Source organism: Rousettus aegyptiacus, unplaced genomic scaffold (assembly GCF_014176215.1).
Source record: "Rousettus aegyptiacus isolate mRouAeg1 unplaced genomic scaffold, mRouAeg1.p scaffold_m13_p_3, whole genome shotgun sequence".
In the NCBI taxonomy this organism is placed as follows: domain Eukaryota; kingdom Metazoa; phylum Chordata; class Mammalia; order Chiroptera; family Pteropodidae; genus Rousettus; species Rousettus aegyptiacus.
Genome location: NW_023416306.1, coordinates 137,258,040 through 137,274,760, shown reverse-complemented (window position 1 = coordinate 137,274,760; position 16,721 = coordinate 137,258,040). Strand labels below are relative to the sequence as shown.

The 16,721-nt window shown below is 34.9% G+C and overlaps 1 protein-coding gene across 1 annotated transcript; it reads right to left on the bottom strand.

Moving 5' to 3' along the window:
• Positions 1-16: 16 nt before the first annotated feature.
• RTRAF (RNA transcription, translation and transport factor) lies at positions 17-15,005 on the bottom strand. Its single transcript, XM_016120816.2, has 8 exons — positions 14,781-15,005; positions 13,545-13,669; positions 10,829-10,928; positions 6,309-6,395; positions 4,922-5,010; positions 2,816-2,884; positions 466-514; positions 17-345 (listed from the first exon to the last, which is right to left on the bottom strand). Exons 1-8 carry the CDS (start codon positions 14,839-14,841, stop codon positions 191-193), a joined length of 735 nt encoding a protein of 244 aa, XP_015976302.1. The 5' UTR covers positions 14,842-15,005; the 3' UTR covers positions 17-190.
• Positions 15,006-16,721: the final 1,716 nt, after the last annotated feature.

The window sequence follows — 16,721 nt, the reverse complement described above, 5'->3', positions numbered from 1 at the left end:
TACACATAGTCGAAAAAAATCTACATTCCTGAACTTTATTAAAGAAAAAGCAATGATGATAAATCTCTAGAACATAGTCAATTTTCTGGGATTCTTTCCTCGTAAATTGACATTTGATTCCCAAACACATGCCACAGCGTACATGGTTCCCAACTGTACTAAGTGGTGAGCGGCTGCCATCCTAAAATGTTCATCTTCCAACTTTCCCCAGTCTGTGGTCTGTCTTTGGATCAGCAATAATTGCCTGAACAGCTACTATGGCTTCATTAATTTTTGTCTGTAGCTCTCTGAGCTCTTCTATGTGCAGCAATCGCAGAATTTGAGCAGCTTCATTAAGAACTGCATCTGTTTTATAAGAAACACTGCATTAATCAATAACTTTTTATTTAAAAGTTTACTTATTCCCCCCAAATATTCACCAAATCTCTAAAAGTAGTCTGAATTAATCAAAACAAAAGCACTTACCTCCTGTGTCAAAACCAAGAATATGCTTGTCTAAAGCCACAGGCAAGCCCTTTAAAAAAAATGGACAAATCAACACTATATACAAGTATCAGACTCTTTTCATCTGAGGCTGAAAAGCAGGTATCTATTCTGCTATTTTAACCCTTTTAGCCACAGTGGCAAGGGGACTGAATTTTCACTTTAAGTCTGCATCTGATGTTTTTTCCTACTTTAACCCGTTAAGAAAGAATGGCCTTTAGCTTCCCACTACATTCAGTTCCACCACTCATTCAATCTTTTAAGACCAGGCATATAAAATAGCTTTTTGCTGCAGTGCTGTCACTACTGCTGTGGAAGGAGGGTCGAGCAAGGCTATGTCCCATTTTAGCTGCAGTAAGCAGCAGGGTACAGGGCAAATGGAGTAAGACTACTTTTACTTTTCTCAAGCAAGTTTATTTGAGCACATTGTCTTTGCATACAAATCTAAAATATACATATTTTTTTCAGTGAATATATTGCTTACCTGATTACATATAATTTACCTTTCAAAAGTTCATTTTAAAATTACTTTGAAATAGCTTAAGAAAATAAATGGAATCTAAACTTTCGCCTACCAGTCAGCACCTACATCTAGATATACCAAAGACAGTGACCACGATGAACTCTAGGGAGTTCACAATAACTATCAAATTAAAATAAGGACAGGCAGCCTACACTTTCTGATTATATTATGTAAAATCATTACCAGTACAAAAAAAAGGGTCACTATACTTTCAATGCTACAAATGCTGTCACTACTCAATTTTTGACTAGTCTATTAATGAAAATCTACTCAGGCTCCATCTGCTTCGAAATAGCTAATAAATACGTAAGTGAAGAAACAAATGGGTATGATAATTCAGTGAGCAAAACTAAAGACTATAATTGTACTGGGTGGATTTCTATGTCAGTCTGGTACGGAGTCTCCATTTTCTCTTTGTCTGCCAACAGACCACCAAGGACCAGCTACCGCTGATGACCACAGACCCAAAAGCCCAAATGCTAGTTCTAACAGTTACAAATAAGAACACTCAACTTTAACAATTTCTCTACTGTATTATAGCATGGTATCATTTTGGGATGACTCTAAAACTAAGATTTGGAGCACTGAAAATAAAACTAAGTTTTACTTTATATATAAGAGCAAAGAGATTTGGCTATTCCCTTATTTGTGCTGCCTTCCAAACCAAAGGCAAAGGCATAGTTTTACTGACTGAATGATTTTATTATGCCAGAACAATTTACTGTCTGTTCTATAGTGTGGGAGAAATAAGCAGATCTTTATTTCAATTTTCAGTGGCCTGATTCATACATAATTAATACGCCAATAAGAACCTTTAAAAGAAACTGAGTGTCTTTCAGAGGGGACTATACTTCCTTGGCATTAATAACCTTTTAACACTGCTGAGCCTTGCTAAAGATGGGGTCAGAGGACAAATGACATTGGGGAACTGAAGGAAGCAAAAGAGGACCAGAGTACAAGATGGTGGCTGTGCCAAAAGCATTCACTGCAACATCTACACAGCACAAGTATGCATTATTAGATACCTGCAGCTGCTGCTGCTAATCCCTGAGGACTCTTCTACTGCCCCAAAGTCAACAAGACTTTGGATTTCTGGTACCTTTCATCCAAAAATATACCAGAATTATTAAGGGAAAGATAGTTATGATGTATAGTTTTCTCCGCCTACAAAGCAGGACTAAAAGATGGCAGCACCAGTCACCTGTAGGCTGAAAAGTGTCTACACCTGGCTTCACATGGGCCAATTAGCTCATGTCGTAGAGCACCACAAAATGGCAGAGGCTCTTGAATCAGACTGCCTGAGCTCAGCCACTTGTCAGTTAGGTGATCTTAAAAGTTACTTATGTTTTATGCTATAAAATAGAAAGGAGAAAATGGGAATAGATTTCTCTGAAGAAACAAGAGTGATGATGGAATTTAGGTCAAAGAAAAAAAATTAGAAAGAGAAGGTGTGTCCTGTTTTCCGACAATTAGTCAAAATAACCCAGTAATTTTCACAAGGGCAAATTCTTCTAAATAAACTTCAACTAGTCATATGAAGTGGTTTGTATTGGTAGACTATGGATGTGCTATTGGTGCTTCTCTAAGATATGAAGTGAGATCACCATGAATTCATTTTTCACTCAAAAATGACTAGATACAGTGTGATTAGGAACCAAATTCAACTGCCTTGAAGTTATCCTTTCTCTGTGCAGTTCTAACCTAGAATAGATAACTTATGCAGATACATGCAAAGTTCAAACTCATGACAACAGCAGAAGAAACTTTCATTAATAATTAATTTATAAGTTATATTAAAAAAATATATACCTCTTTTGTTTGATTTGCTTTAGCAACTGCATCCTGTGTCAGGCGCTCCTGGACCAAAATGCGAATTGCCTAAGAAACCAAAAAATTCTGCTTTTAGTTTTCATTGCCTGTTTGTCACCTTTTCTTCTCTGAATCTAAAGAACAAGAATGCCCAGTTTGATAAAGTTAGAATTACCTAATTCATTAACAAACTCCCCAGTAAATTAAAAAATGTTTAAAACTGCTATTGTAATAAAAGTTGTTTTACCATTTAATAATGTGGAATGATGCTCACAACAATTAAAAACCTTTATGAATAGATAGTTCATGTGCATGGTAAAAAAAATATTTTAAATAAAGAAGAATACATGGTAAAAAGTAGGTCTCCTTTCTACCCAGGCCTCAGCCATTTCTCTCCAGAAGACAAGCATCATCAGATCCTGTGTATCCTTACCAGGACTCTATTAAATTACAAGCATGTGTATGCATACAGGGTCATGCACACACAGACTTTGACACAAGGGTAGCATGGTAGCATATCATACACACTGTCCTTGTTTTCATTTAATTATAGTAAAATGATTTCGGATCTTTCATAGACCAGCTTGTTTTTTAAATCGCCAAGCCATTTTATTATGGCAGACACAAGTGCATGAACACACCTACACAAACTCAAAAAATAGGATTTTCTGAAATGGAATTTTAATTCGTAAATGACAATTACAATTCAAAAATAAGTGAAAACTTATAAAGATATTATTTTTAATAGTAAAAACCCAAATGCTACAATTGAAAAGGATTAAACCAATCTTTAACAGTGATTGCAAATGTGAACAGTTTGGCTGCCAGTTAATATACTGATTCTTACACTTGACAAACCTATGAAGGTATTTTCCATATGGTTACATATTATTTGAATGCTTCTTAAAATAACTCAAAGGATAATCGTGCAGCTAGGATTAGAATTTTATAAAGCTTTTGGTTATAGCTGACTTTTACTTTTTCCCATTGGGTGTTTAAAGTCTAATGAAAAGTACCCCCCAAATGCTAACATTGTCTGTTTCTCGCCTCAGTTTACGATTAAAGCTCTCATGAATACTGCAGAAATGTTCCAAAGTAATTTACATAATTGCTTGAGTAAGGAACAAGCCTTTCAAAGAGCTAAATTTCACTAAAAACAACTTTTTGTCTCTTGGCAGCCAATCTGAGTTGAGAACATCCAAGTTAACATTCAGAATCAGCATACAGAATTATAATAATCTAGGAACAGAAGAGTCTTTTCCTTACTACAATTGCCATTTAATACATACACTTCTAAAAAGTAGAAAAAATTCTGGCTTAATCTCTTGTGGGTAGAGTGAAATTTAATTATTCAATTTACTACAAAGTAGTTTAAAAGTAATTTACATGTACAAGGCATAGTCCGAAGCTTTTTAATTTTTCATAAAATCAATAATTATTTCTAAAATAATTGCCAAGTCTGGTATCTTAACTACCACTTCCCTCCCCCCAGCCCTACTGTACTATCATAATCATTTGGCATAAATCTTATGAAGTATGAGTATATTTTTCCTCAAAGGTAAGAAATCTCTTTCAGACCACTGGGTTCTCTGAACTGAGAGGCCTACCTAGGACAGATGACTTGGAAGATAGAATATTCATTGTTCCAAGAGATTCTGAAGTATGTATTTTTGACTAAATTCACCATTATTGATTTGGCATTTTCCACTACCTTAATGATATACAAAAAAGAATGGACCACAAGGTCAGAGTACGTAGATTAAAATCCTGACTCTATCATTTTCCATGTTGTCTTGGACATTATTTTTAAGTCTCAATTTCTTCATATACATATTAAAAAGAACAGTATTAGCACCTGCCTCTAGGATTGTTGGATTTAATGAAACAATCTTTGCAAAATGATTTAAAGCACAGTGGTTGGCACACAGTAAACATTCTTTGCTATCAGTTATTAGATAATCTAAAATAGATGAAATCATGAAATCTCCTTTACGTCCCACGTTCCTTCACATTTTAGACACTCAACTATAAATTTAAATATCAGTTTTTTGAAAATGAACTTGTTAAAAAATATATTCAGGCAAGAATTAACAATATGAAGCTGACCTTAAGCATCACCAGGTAATCATCATGACGCTGAATCTGAAGAAGGTTAGCCAAAGCCATGACACCAGCCTTAAAATCAGGATTATTTACTATAAAAGATTAAAAATGGAAACTTACAGCTCTGCAAACGTACAATTAGATATATATGTAAACATAGAAACTTACAAAAACATTTGAATTGTCCAGTAACAAATTTTTAAAACTGTTGACAAAAGCACTACAGGAGCGTCAGCAACTAGGTAAACTGATGGTGGCAATGAATGGTCTTCTGATTCATCAGCCAAACTGAACAATCCAATAAACAACTAAATGCATCTTAGGTTTGTCCTATAACTTTCTGCAAGGCCCATTTATGTAGCACTTTTAATTAACATTTCTTCCCAAAGCTATTAATTTGAATACATAGATCTCTTCGATGAACAGCTCTCGAGTGTCCAAGCAGCTTATTAATTCATAACTCATAAATTGTAGGTCATAATATAGCAGTGAAAGAATATTTAACACATTATAATCTAAGTAATTAGAATTTTCATACTTCTAAAAGGAAAATTCCTAAAAGACATCTGGGACATAAAATAATGAAAAATTTTACTTTCTCAGAGTGTCACATTAGATTAGAAAAAATGTTATATACCAAGGAAGGCAAACAATCACCACTAGGGTTAAACACAAATTGAAACCTCTACATTACTATGAGAAGATCAAAGAACAGCATTTTAACATTTATATATGCAACTACAAGAGGAAGGAGAAAGCACAATGCAATACAATAAAAAACATCACAAAGAATAAAATACCCACAACAAAAGGTGATTGCATAAAACATTCTTAATTAACTAAAACCAAATAAACCCAGACCTCATTCTAGGAAATAAAAAACAAAATAAAAAATAAGATACCAATAATGTCAATCATTTTAATACATTTACATAGAGTCATCCCCTTTTTCCCAAAGGGGACATACCCTAAGAGCCCCAGTGGATGCCTAAAACAGAGACAGTACCAAATCATATGTATACTATGTTTTTCCCTATACATACATACCTTTTCAATTAAAAGAAGCACTTTACGGCTTCCCTCTTTGGCGTATCCAAATTGGTAGCATCCCATTCTTGTACTTTGGGACCACCAAGTAAAATAAGGGTTACCCGAACCCAAGCGCTGCGATACTGCAACTAATCTGGACAACATGGATACACTGAACAAAGGGATGATTCATAGCCCAGGTAAGACGGCACAAAACTTCATCATGCTACTGAGAATGGTGTGTAATTTAAAATGAATTATTTCTAGAATTTTCCATTTACTATTTTCAGATAGTAGTTGACTAGAGCTAACTTAAAGTATAGAAAGTGAAACTGTGAAGAAGGGGGTCTACTGTACTTACCATCCAAATTGATCAATGGCTCTGCATTTTTAGCTGCTTTGTCAGCATTTTTAGTATTATCAGGTACCAAGTCCTTATATTTTTCAGCTGTAAAAATAGGCAAAAATAAAATTTGTAGAACTACAAATTAAGATAAAACAAATATTGCTTATTTACCAAACTTAATGAGCCAAACCAGTTATAAGAATAAGACAACTCGTCTGATCACAATTATTTTTTGCTATTAAAAAAACTCACAAAGACAATGTGATTATGACTTTTTAAGCTAAAATGATTACTGAATACCTGACATATATATCTTTACATCAATATTTTAAAAGCAACACATTTCAAACAATCTAAATCTTAAGAGAGAATGCTTTTACAACTTCCTCTGAAATTTGGTAGGAGTAGTAGAAAGGAAGGAGGGTAAGTATAAATTACACAGATCAAATGCAAGTCCACTAAAAAGTTTCTTCCCAAATCTTTTGAATGCCATATACAGAATCCAAAACCTGGCTTTCTAAAAAAAAAAAAAAAAAAAATCAACACTTCAAATAATACATCATCACAATCCAAACTTATTTCATGGAGATCTGAAACTCAGAATTCCAAAGATAGATTTATAACTTTGACCTGAAAAATATTTAATATTTAAAGACTTTACAGTAAAAATACTTTAATATTCACTAAACTCAATGCCCAAAATGCCATCTTTGGCTATAGTATTTATATGACTTGCTAATAAAAGAAGAAGAAACATAAAATTTAAAATTTATTACGTCTGACAGGAGTTAGCCTAATGGAGCTTCCACTGGCAAAATCTGTTAATAGTGAAAACATCAAAATACACAATGACAAAAAAAGATTATGACCCATTGAGTAAAGTAAGAATCCACATGTTCACACTGATTTAAATAAACAAATCTGAAAAATGGGAAAGCTCCTCCTTAAGATAGAAAGCCAACAAATAAATCAGAAAGAATGACAGATTAGAAAAACACCTTTTAGTAATCATCATCGACATCAAAACTGACCCATCGGAGAATCATCAAATGGATGCAAAGCTAGGGGGAAAGTTCAAGGAGCAAAAGCATACTGACATCATCTCAAAGTATCTCCTAACAGTATACATATTTTATTAGAAGGGGAAATTGTAACTTTAGAGTAGAGAAACCTTAAGCAAGTGATCAGAGTAACATGACCAGTAAACGGAAATATCACTAACATATGCCTCCAGATATGATGCACTTAAAAGAACACACATCATTTCCGTATTATTCTTAACAGAAATACAAACCCTGAATCTAATCATGAGGAAACACCAAAGAAACCCAAATTGAGAGATATTCTACAAAATGAATGTCAGTACCATGAAGCACAAATAAAGAAGACTGAGGAACTTTCCCAGTTTATAGGAGACTCAAGAGACATAAAAACTGAATGCAACACGATTGAGGACTTTTGTGTGTGTGTGCTACAAAGAACATTATTGGTAAACTACAAACTACAGATAAGAGTTGAATCAAAGTTAACTGATTTTGATAATCATATTGTGGTTTTATCCACTTAGGAAATGTGCACTAAAGTACTTAAGGGTAAAAGAGAATAAACTACAAGTTAATATCAAATGGTTTAGAAAAATATTATATTGTGTTATTTACATAGAGAAAGATAAGGCATATGAATTAAAATGTTAATATTTGCAGAATCTGGGTATGTAAAAATTCTTTGTACTATTTCTGCAACTTTTCTGTAAATCTAAAATTATGTCAAAAAAGTTAAAGGAAAAAAATTTAAGTCAGACTTTAATCACCTTAACTGACAAGCTACAAAAGGCTTTAAAAATTAAAGCACACTATAAATTCACAATGGTTTCATCAAATAATAAACATTTTTAATAACTTAAGTCAGTAAGAATGCAACATTTCAATGTAGAACTACAAAAGAACAGCACCTTCTACTGATAAGGGGTAGTATTACTACTTTAGCCCTTTTCCCAAAAAGTCCTTTCTTGCAATTCTGAATTTTAAGATTATGTAAAAACTTGTTTTCTAATTTATACTTTTAATATACTTTTGATATCATTTACCTTTCAACTATAATTCAGTTAAAATTTCAAATATTCAACTATAATTTTCAATATCAAAAAAATTACTTAAAAAAATACCATGCTATTACTGAGATATAATTGTACTTAAGAGTTATACTCAATTGTAGAGATATGTGATCATAGATACCCATAGTTCTTGGTACCCAGGGAACCTAAGCTGAAGTATTATACAAATGGGACAAATGGAATAAATAAAGGTAAAACAAAAGTAAATTGAGATGTGATTACAATTTTATTTGGGGATAGCTGAAAAACACTTTCAAAAAGTGGTTGCAAATTAACTAACAGAGGTTACCAACTCAAACCAGAATAGGTAAAGACTTTGCTAAAAGTTCTAAAAATCAACTAATGCTACAAAGGCTTATGATTACAACATTTACTTTCTAAAGGAAGAAAATCACAAGTATTTTCTTTTAAAATTAAAATTCGGAGTTTAAAAAAAAAGTCTCAGAGCTTAAGGTTTCTGCCATAAGGCTTCTGAAATTTGAGTCTGAAGCTGACTGATGCTCCATATCAGAATATGTAAACATTCACATTCTGCATTTGCCAAATGTTTATTAAAGCTGATAAGGAAGTATGTAAGGTACTATGCGGACAGAATCATGAGCCTTCCCCCCCAAAGATGTCCATATTCCTAATCCCTGTAACCTATGAATATTACCTTGCATGGCAAAAGACTTTGTAAATGTTAATTAAAGATCCTGAAATGGGGGGGATTATCCTACATTACCCAGGTGGGCCCAAAACAATCACAGCATCCTTGTAAGAGGGTAGCAGGAGGATCATAGTTAAAGAGGTGACAATGGAAACAGTCAGAGAGACTGGATGGAAGACACAATGCTATTCGATTTGAAGATAAAAAGGCCAGAATCAAGGAATGCAGGCAACCTCCAGGAAGGTAGACAAGACAAAGTGATCTTCACCTAGAACCTCCAAAAAGAACGAGCCCTGCTGACAACTTGGCTTTTTAAGTCCAGTAAGACAGACTTCCAAAACTATACAGTAAGTTGTTTTAAGTCACTAAGTTTGGGATAATTTGTTACAGCAGCAATAAGAAACTAACAGAGGTACCATGAAGGAAACAAAGCTGAGTATAAGCTTATAATTTAATGGCAAAAATAACACATATAAGCAAAATGGAAAGTAATAAGTGACTCAAAAGTTGTAGAGGTAAAAGCTATAAAAGTTCAGAAGGAAAAACTGCTGCTAGGTAGCATTTGTGCTGAATCTTACAAGGATGGGCAGGATTTACATGTGTAGAGATAGACTGAAACGGCATATTAGCAAAAGGAAAAATGCAAACCAAGAAACTGAGGGAAGAAAAAAAAGATGTAAATAGGAACCAGTGTTATTCTAGTTTGGCAGGGATATCAAGTATGTGAATACTGGTTATACATCAGTTATCAAAGGCCTTGAATACCAGGCTAAGGAGTCTGGAGACATGGAGGTATTTTCTGGAAACAAAGTATAGCACTGTAAAGCACGGCATTCGAAAACACATTTAGCTTGATGAGCCATGCAGATGAGAATAGAGGGTGATGCTAATAAGAGACTAGTATGAAAGATACTACAATAATCTAAGCAGAAAGTGACCATGGACTGAATTAGGGCGTTTGTAGTGGAAATGAGAAAGAAAAGATATGACAGACAAGGAAAAAGATAGGATGAGGACAGGATGGGAGAAAAAGTGAGAAGTCAAAGATATCAAAAAGGTTTCATAAACAAATGATTAAGAGAACTGGAACTGACCGTCCCATAAAAGAGAACATAAAACACAGAGAATGGAGGTTGAGATAAGATAATCATATCTAACATTTGGATGTTGGTAGGCCTTTCCAAAAGAAATAGTCTAGTAAGAGGAAACATGAGTTTACTGCGAAACTTTTGCCTTATAGTGTATATTGGCATTAGACATATTTATCAGTCTCCTGTGAACTTACTTACTGCAACCAACATTCTGAAATACCATCAATCCTGGAACACTAACAATTTAACTTGAAAGGATAAGGTGCAGAGTTTGAAAGATGACAAAGTGACCAAAGTAACATTACTTTGTGAGAAGACATTCAATTAGCCTTCTCCAGAAGATATCATTTTCAAATTCTAAAAAAAATAAGTAAAAATACCAATGAAAGACAGTGCTTTTAACTTCTTATGATAATGAAGAGACTCTAATTTTAGAAAATTCTTTCCCAGACAATTTGGGAGTTGGAGGGTAAGTGCCAGACACAGGAGAATGGTTATGAAAAAAATTAAGTTTTTAAATAGATGCTGAAAAGGGACGTGAAGATATATAAAACTTGAAATGAACCAAAAGTAAAACAATGTAAGACAAAGAAACACAAACTGGTAAGTTCGCTATATTCTAACACTCCTTCTTTCCCACCTTTCTTCTCTCTTTAAAACACACATTCCCCACAAAACATACCATTATCTCCATATTCAAGTCTAACAGCTAAACCAAGAAGCCAGTCAATTGCTTCTTGTCGATCTTGAATCTTGAAAGGACAATTAACATCTCTGAGATACTGTGAGGGGGAAAAAAAAGTCATAGAATCAAAAAATGGTAGAGCTGAAAGATACCTAGCTTGGATCTCAAATAATTTCTTATAATATTTATATTACTAAAATTTGAATGTAATTATATAACCCAAAGGAAGGAAATATTTAAGTGTATCATCTTAAGTACTTCTATCATGCTTTTTGAAATTTTTCTTTTTCAGATTACAGGCAGGGCACCACTGATCTAGAACAACTTCCTCATTTTATAGATGAGAAAATTCAGGCCTAGAGAGGTTAACACTTGCCAACGGTTATACAACTTAAACCTGGGACCTGAATCTAAACTTTCTGATTCCAGATCTCAATACACACAGGTCAATTACATTTTAAAAAGACCTAAAGAGGAGGATATAAAAATAAACCAATTATTATCTAAACCTTAGCTTTCACATGGAAATGCCACCAGAGAGTAAGCCATGTAATGTATACATGTACAATGTAACCTAGTATTTTTACTGTAAGAAGTTGTATATCTAAAAATAGTACTATACTAGAATCCCAGCAACAATGCTATTACTCACAACTTTTGGAACTCTCTGAGAAATCCTTTTGAGAATAATTAACTGGCACCTTTTAACCATAACCTATTTTCTAACCAAAAAACTTATCACCCTGCTTTTAAAAAACAACACCTTATTCGAAAGATTTGGTCATTACCTAAAAAGTAAATCCACGTAAAAAATATAAAAAATTGTCAATACTGAGGATATTTAAAGTAATTCCGAAAGAAGTTCTAAATATGCTATAAGCAATCACATCATCATTCCAGAAACCTACTTGAAGGATGATAACTGTTTCAATGCATAAGTTCTAATATACCTACCTTTGTTATCCTACTTTACTGTCACTTCTGGGTGTTCTTCATCAGAAAAATATTTATATAGTAGTCCATTATCCATGGGGGATACATTCCAAGACCCTCAGTGGGTGCCTGAAACCTCAGGTAGTACCGAACCTTACGTATACATTTTTTTCCCTAAACGTACATACCTATGATGTACGTTTAGGGAAAAATTAAATTTAGTTAAATTTATCAATTAAGTACAGTAAGGTTAACAATAACTAATAGGACAATTATAACAACATACTACTGTAATAAAGGTTATGTGAATATGGTCTTTCTCAAAATTTTATACTGTACTCACCCTTATTGTGACAATGTGAGATGAAGTGAGATGAATGACATGGGCATTGTGTGATGAAACTTTAGGGTACCACTTACTTCCTGTCACTAAGGGTTACTTGAAGCACTGTGATACCATGACAGTTGATCTGATAACAGAGATGGCTAATGACTACATACACAGGTAGGTGGTATATACAGCATGGATACGCTGGACAGAGATGATTCACCTCTGGGGCAGGACGGAGCTAGACATCATGAAATTTCACTATGATACTTATAACAGTGAGCAATTTAAAACTAATAAATTGTTTCTGGAATTTTCCATTTAATATTTTTGGACAGTTGTTGACAACATGGGTAACCGAAATCTCAAAAAGTAAAACTGCATATAAGGTAGGACTACTGTATTCTTCAAATACCATGTAGAACTTTGTGTAATTTTATAAATATGAATGGGCCATAAGGCGTGATATGAAGATAGATATTTAAAATACATTTAAAAATTTTTAAAAGCCTATCAAAATTTTCAAAAATACCTTTTAAGAGCAAAGAAAAATAATCCAGTAGCAGCAATAACAGCAATAGAGGAAGTGGAAGTAGGAAAGCATATAGCATTTGCTATGGGCCAGGCACCTCTTTTGTGAACAGGTAATAATATAGGTATATCACTGATTAGCAACACACACCGTCCCTATGAGACTGGTATCACTGTTATCCCTATTTACTGATGAGAATATTGAGACACAGAAACGTTAAAAAATTTTCCCATAGTCACAGAACTAGTGTGTAACTTACGCAATCCCCTAATAAAATTCTGCTTCTAAATAGAAAGGTAATCACTTTGCTCCAGCAAATGAAAATTTAAGTCTTTTTCATATTTTTAAAAGAAAATATCTTATCAAATATAGCCAATAAAAGTGTTTAAGTAACGCTACTTTAAAATGTGATTTTTTATTCTAATTAGAAAAAAATTCTTTCTCTGCACAAGTAGTATTAAAATTAAACTAAGTCAATGTAAAAATTATGCTAGCCAAAAAATTAAGATACACATAAAAGGCTTTTTAGGATTAATTCTGTTGTATATAAGAAACATGCAAATAAGATATAATCTTAGTTTTCAAGCATACCAATAATATCTTAATATAAGTGCATTATTGATACATGTTTAGTCTAATGTAAAAATTCTTATTTTGGCCATTTTGCCACTTATAAAATACATGTCACTGTTTATTTATGAAACCTCACAGTGCTTCCGGACAAAATTATTTCTATGTAACACTGAAAGCTTGATAGGAAGAGAGAATATAATTTCTCTAAAAAACAAAAGGAAGTTAAATCCTGAAATCTAGCTCTTCTAATACTGATCATTATTTTATTTTAAAAGAAAAAAGTAATTGTAAGCTTGTCTGTCTTCATATAATTTTTAGAAAAGCTCTCTGTACTTTACTTTCATTACCTTTTCAAAGAACTTGGGCCAGTCACTGCTGTGGATATTTCTTAAATTACCTCTGTCTTCAATCTTGTAGTGTCTGATTTTCTGGTCTTCAAGCCAAACAATAAAGTTTCTAAATTCTGTTTCATCTGCAATAAAAATACCATATAAATCATCAGAAGCACTAGATAAAATACTTTCTTCAACACAAATAGTTGTGTGAAATTTTTTTAAACTCCAAAATAATAAATTAAGCTGTTCGAAGTAGGATTTGAAGGTGCAGACTTTGGATTAACAGATTTAAAATTCTAATTCTGGTTCCAGACACTTAGTAGTTGTATAAATTTTCTGTGCCTCTGATTCTTGTGTTACAAAATGGAGGTAATAACAACATTTATCCTTCTTAGAAATTATTTTGTTTCAAAATTTAAGCTTGAATTTCAAATTCAAGCTACCATTATGAAGTCTTGGGAGCTATATACAATGATCTGAGCATCCCAAGTTGTATCTGATTACTTTCAAACGTATTTACTTATTTACTCTACCACACGCTAAGAACTTTGGAAGGAAATAAACAGTAATCATACAGTAGTTAAGTAACAGTGGGTAGCAATGTTAATACTTTCAAAAACTTCAATGCTGTAAAATTCCAAATAGCTTCCTATTCACAGTTCAACCACCCCTCTCATCTACTATCAACTCTTTTGTAGGACCCACCCAACATAATTAATGCCCGTTACTATATCGCTTACTCCAACAATGTTGGCCCAGAGCTTCATTATGTACGGTCTCGATCTGAAATTGCTAGGTGGGTTCTGACTGCCTCCCACCGACTCTCACCCAGTAAACTAATCTTCACATTACTCAGCATATTCCCCGGATTCCAGCTCTGCGCTAGCTCAGAGCAGGTGCTCAAGGTAGTGCCCAATTACTCGGGAAACCATTAAGTTAAAGGGCTAAGTTAAAAAGCGAATATTTTCCCTCTAGTGTGCTGGGGGTGGGGTGGAGTGTGGATGTCTGGAGTTCACAAGTGCAGAAAGTGGCGATGCCAAGGCAAGCTTGGGTGAGGGGCTCCGACGGCCCGGAGTGGCCGGGGGGCGGCGGAAAGCAAAGGTGCTAGTCGGTCGAGCGGAGAGCGGTCCGGGGACCCCTGGGGTACACAAGGCCGCGGAGGGTCGGGGTAGGGAGCCCGGGTTGGGGCGCTGAGAGTGGCCGCCGGCGGGGTGTCCGGCGCGTGGCTGGCTCGGGGCCCCACCTCACCTTTATAATTGAAGCCGGCAGGGTTGTGGTAGTCGAGGGCCGTCAGCTTGCGTCGGAACATAGTCCCCGCTTCTCGCTCGGGTCCCCCGGGCTTCGGCCGGGAGAGGAGAGGCGAGAAGTGCGGCCAGCTCAGGCACCGGCGACGCGGCGAGAAGGCGGCCAGGCGCCTGGGCGCTCCGAAATGACGGCAGCCTCCACCAATCGTGGCTTAGGAATGACGGCCGCCCTCGAATTCTCACCAATCGCGGCTTTGGCTGGGGAGGTGGGGCCACGTCGGGGCACGTCGACGCTCAAATAAACTTTATTGTCAGCTTCCTGCTTGTACAATGGGCAGAAAGCAGCTGATAAGGCACCGTTCTCCTGTTTTCCTCGCCTTTTTGATATAGCATTTAGAGAATAGTATATGTAGAATTTTTACTCTCGACTATACCCCTCACTGGATCGTAGAATTACTCTTTAGTATTTCAGTACATTCATTCATTTATTCATTTATTGTAAGTTTTCTACATAATAGGTACTCTTCTAACACTGCTCATACAAAGACTTTTAGCAAGATCTCTTTCAGACTAGTTGGGAGTGATCCACAGGTAAACATACAACTATAATACTGTATGATAATTACAGACATCACCACCAGCCACAAGCGTCTCTGAAGCCTGAAACTGGGTATCGTCTTTTACTCCCTCTCACTTTCAATCACAGCATTCAGTAGATCATTGGTTTCTGCTGTTCTGTCTCTCATGCCTCTCTCAAGTCCCACACCTTGGCTCAAGTCCCACACCCTGGCCCAACTCCACTGATACTACCTCAAATTAGGCACTCATCGCTTTGGTTTATTCTAATTATCTGATTTTGTAGGGCTAGTCTGCCTTCTCCAGTTCATTCCCCCACACAGTAACAATGGTGATTTTTATAAAATGAAAACCTGTCCATAATTTCTTAATGCTTTCTAGAAAATATCAAAACTTTTTATTCTATTTAAGATCCTTCTTGATCTAGTCCCTATTGGCTTTCACACACGGGAGAGAGCAGTGAGCAAGACGGACCAGGCCACTACTCTCATGGAGTTTAAAAGGCCAGTGAGGGACACACACAATAAACAGATAAGCAAATATGAACTATAGTTTGAAGATGGTGAGAAGTTCACCATGCAGTTAAAAAGGATAACTTATTTTGAGGGAAGAGGATGTATAAAGGCAAGGAGTGAGCAGTGGCACGGCCCAGAGGGGCTATAGCTTATGGAAACTAGAAGGTAGGAGAGAATGACAGCTTATGAGTCTGTAGACAGAGGCAGGGGGCTGATGGAGAAGAGCCTTTCATGCTATAGTATGGGGGAGCTATTGAAATTCTTGAGGGTAAGCCAGCTATATGTTTCATTTTATTTCCACAGATTGTAAACACTTTTAGAATTTGTGGGGCATACAAATGAGTAAGTTATTTTCAGGAAGTTTAACTATAATTGCAATAATAGATATGTAAATAAATATTGATAATCTAGAGTTAGAAAGTGATAAATTATGAGAAGTATTAAGCATGCTGTCAGGTCAGAATACAGCTTTAAGGAGGGAGGCACTGTGACACAATTTATATTTTCCAATTAAGATCCTTACAGAGTGAATTAAGAAAACAGGTTTCAATAATGTCTTGCCACAAACAAAATTTGATGAAAGCTACAGGTATACTCATATACTGTGGTGTACACTAGTTGTGTAATTAAGGAAATACTAGCCAAAAAATAAGAAGAAAAATGAGCCTATCAGCAAAAGAAAATAATAAAAGAAAGCTTGCATGCAATTGCAGATAATATATTTTTTAAGGGAAGAAAAGCAGCTCTTAAAATTTGTTTTCTGGAATTGACCCTTTAATGCAAAACAAACAAACAAAACTAAGTTGTTTGCTCCCGACCTCATCTTTCTAGCTCAGGACCATAAGTTGTCAGCC

Bases quoted from the DNA above. Each gene is read 5' to 3' on its own strand.
- RTRAF (XM_016120816.2), bottom strand. From the start codon at position 14,841: ATGTTCCGACGCAAGCTGACGGCCCTCGACTACCACAACCCTGCCGGC. The intron at 2,885-4,921 runs GTCAGCTTCATA...TTGGTTTCTTAG, and splicing joins ATTACCTGGTGATGCTTAAG to GCAATTCGCATTTTGGTCCA. The intron at 346-465 runs GTAAGTGCTTTT...CTTATAAAACAG, and splicing joins TCTTGGTTTTGACACAGGAG to ATGCAGTTCTTAATGAAGCT.